At 45.7% G+C, this 3,623-nt stretch overlaps 1 protein-coding gene across 1 annotated transcript; it reads right to left on the bottom strand.

The window, feature by feature from the left end:
- Nucleotides 1-2,396: 2,396 nt before the first annotated feature.
- Nucleotides 2,397-2,882, bottom strand: LOC138881561 (uncharacterized). The gene has a single exon (XM_070161794.1). It carries the CDS (start codon nucleotides 2,880-2,882, stop codon nucleotides 2,397-2,399), a length of 486 nt encoding a protein of 161 aa, XP_070017895.1.
- Nucleotides 2,883-3,623: the final 741 nt, after the last annotated feature.

Raw genomic sequence — 3,623 nt, 5'->3', positions numbered from 1 at the left:
TAACGATTCAAGTGCTTCTAGGAGGTACAGGTTCGAACAGTCAAACTATTCAAACAAAGGGATGTAGGTTGTTGTAAGGTTATCAAAGAACAGGCTTCAAGCTCGAAGGGGTTAACTATGACAATATGTACAGGTGGATTCATAATTATACAGGCTACACAAGTAAATGCCTCAATCATCTCTAAGGCCAAACAACTTCTATTTCGCTTTGCAAATACACAGGGCAAGTTCTAGGTATCGCATGCAAGCACAGAATACAAGTATTATCTCACACACACTTGGCATGTAACTCATTCCGAATTAGTTTGTCAACACACTCATGTGAGCATTCAAGAAATACAAGGTGTGCAGAATTAAGGCATAAAATTACGAGTCTACAACCGAGCCTAGACGTCGCACCCTCAAGTTCGTTTTAGTTATTTACAGGTGTGTACAATATGGGTTGCATTCTTGCCTTCACCCATCTTGGTCCAATAGAGTCCTAAGGGTCCTAAAAATATTAAAGAAAAATCTACCTAACCCAGTTCAAGAAAATCCCTTGGAAAAGAACCGTGGTCAAAAGAAAAACCAAGGAGGAATTACTACACTACCTAAAAATAAAAATAAAAATAAAAATAAATCTAAATGGACTACTTCCCTCGAGAGTATTGTCCAAGTGGTACGTCCTCAGGAAGAGTTTCCTACATTTATTTATTTTACAACCAATGTATATGTACATTAACAATACACCACTAAAGCAAGTCTCCCACCCCACACAAAAAGAATATGGCATGTCCCCATGTCATAACACAAATAAAGTGCAGAAGGGTAAGAAGACTTCCCTGAGCGTCACTCGGAGTCGGAGACGGTGTTGGGATCCACATGACAAGCCCTCCCCAAAGAACGGAACCAAGCTATCATCCGGCTCTCAGACCTGGCATGCCGCTGAGACATGGTATCCATACGCACATGCAGGCCATCCACCGAGGAGCGAAGATCTGCCACCTCTTCCTCCAAAGAATGCAACATGGGTCGGCTGGACTGTGATCTAGAGAACCCTGCCCCAGTATGGGGTTGCCGAGAGGATCCAGCTCAATCATAGGATCTCCTGGATAGTGCCATGGGTGCTGAGGCGTCATCCTCATCATCAAGCTCAATGGTTGTGGGTGCATCTCTGCCCACTGTGATCTTTGAAGCTCTGAATGCCCATCTGTAGGATTGGTGGGGACACCATCCAGCAGACACAACCTCGTCACAAGTGAGGGGAAGTAAAACCCCTTAGATAGCAGAAGTGACCGAAAGATCATTTCATCTCCAATAATTCTCGCCACATCGAAGTCTTTCTTGGTGGTGAAACACCACACCAATAGAGCCCGTAGGTGGTTCACATCTGTCCTGTTGCCCGTGGGCAATAACCGGCTACAAATAATGGTGAACCAGCACTTAGCCTCATGTGTGAACGACTTGGAGTGAAGGGTAATGTTTTCCTGTATCCAGATTGGTCGACCCCCTGCGCCGATTGTCTCAATCATAGTGTCCCAATTGACCCCTTGGGCGTCGTGGTAATGATCAATGTCACCAGCGAACTGGGGCAACTACAAGACCTGGCGAATCTTCAAAATTGAGGCATCCACCACCCTGCCCCGCACAATCACAGACCGGCACAAATTTTCCGGGCAGTTCGCGTAGAACTCCCAAACTATCATCGGGTTTTCCATCTCAGGTTCATCAAACAAGAACTCCATCTCCCTCCGTCTGATTTCCTCATACATGTCTTCTTTTTCCATACGGAGGGCAGCCCTGTCAACATGAATCTCAGGGATAAAGCTTTTGGTGGCCTTAGCATGAAACGTGTCCTCGACCTCCTGTTACTGGAACCTGGTGGCATCATATGTGGGCATTTGGGAAGTGCTTGCCGTGCTCTTTCGCCTTTTTCGGGCCATATTACCTGCAGACAATTCAGGGTAACAATCAGATGCATCCTAACATGTGCCAATCGGATGGGTACTCAGACTTCGCCACCCGATGGCACCAAACAGTTTCTTTTTGTCAAACAAAGCCAGTATACCCAATTAGGGAGGTGCCCAAAGTTGACAACCTCCACTAGTGCCATCACACCACTATTAATTCTACAATTCCGCCATATAATACCCCACACAATCTCCCACAAGTGAATCATGTCAAATGCTACCACCACCACAAACTAAGAAGGGCACAAAGTGCTCCAAAACTTTACAACACGCCCCCAATTTTCGGCCATTTGGACCCCTCCACCAAGTTTCTTTCCTTTTCTCCATTATTTGTTTCTTTTCTCTTTCTTTTTTTATGAAGTTATGCATTACACTTACAACACATTCGTGGGTTACCTCCCACGCAGCGCCTGATTTAATGTCGCGGCACGACGTAGATGAGCGCATTTAAGGCTCGCTCGACCTCTGTGGTTCAGCCAGGTGTAGCTCAGACACTTCCTTTGATTCGCTCATGCCCACATATAGTTTCAATCTCTGCCCATTGACTCTAAATGTACGATAGTCTTTCTCTGTGGCAATCTCGACAGCACCTGAAGGGAAAACCTCGACCACTCTAAATGGTCCAGACCGTCGTGACCTGAGTTTACCCGGAAATAGTCTTAATCGTGAGTTATAAAGCAACACCATATCTCCAGGATTGAAATTTCGCTCCACAATGTTCTTGTCGTGCAACCTCTTCATTCTTTCCTTGTACAACTTTGTGCTCTTAAAAGCAAGGTGTATGAACTCGTCGAGCTCATGCAATTCTGTAATCCTCGTTGTGCCCGCAGCCTCGATGTCTAGATTCAGCTGTTTCAGTGCCCACCACGCTTTATGTTCAAGTTCCACTGGCAAATGGCAGGCCTTCCCGAACACCAACTTATATGGTGACATACCAATCGATGTTTTAAAAGCAATTCTATAGGCCCAGAGTGCATCATCTAACTTTTTCTCCCAATCAGTTCTTGTGGCGTTCACAGTCTTGGTTAGCACACTCTTTATCTCTCTGTTGGACACTTCAACCTGCCCACTAGTTTGCGGGTGATAAGGGGTAGCCACCTTGTGGCGTACATCATACTTTGTAAGCAACTTCTCGAAAATTCTATTACAGAAGTGAGTGCCTCCGTCACTGATAATCGCTCTTGGTGTCCCAAATTTGGTGAATATGTTCTTCTTCAAAAACCCCACCACCACTCTTGCATCATTAGTGGGCAACGCCGTAGCTTCTACCCATTTGGACACGTAATCCACAACAACAAGTATGTACTTATTTCCATATGAGCTGACGAAGGGACCCATGAAGTCAATCCCCCAGACATCAAACACTTCCACCTCTTGAATTGGGTTCATGGGCATTTCATGGAGACGGGAAATGTTCCCGGTCCGCTGACATTCATTGCAGCCCTTCACCCATTGGTGCGCATCTTTAAACACTGTTGGCCAAAAGAATCCGGCTTTAAGCACTTTCGCAGCTGTCCTGACCCCTCCAAAATGTCCTCCATAAGTCGATGCGTGACAAGCCCGCAAAACAGAAGATTGTTCTATCTCGGGTAGGGCTGTGCACGGATCGGATCGGATCGGATTTAGCATATTTCGGATTCGAATTTCGGATTTCGGATTCTAGAAAATGCAATC

This window comes from Nicotiana sylvestris, chromosome 11 (genome assembly GCF_000393655.2).
Source record: "Nicotiana sylvestris chromosome 11, ASM39365v2, whole genome shotgun sequence".
NCBI classification, from domain to species: domain Eukaryota; kingdom Viridiplantae; phylum Streptophyta; class Magnoliopsida; order Solanales; family Solanaceae; genus Nicotiana; species Nicotiana sylvestris.
The sequence above is the reverse complement of the archived record's forward strand: the minus strand, read 5'-3'. Positions and strand labels throughout refer to the sequence as shown.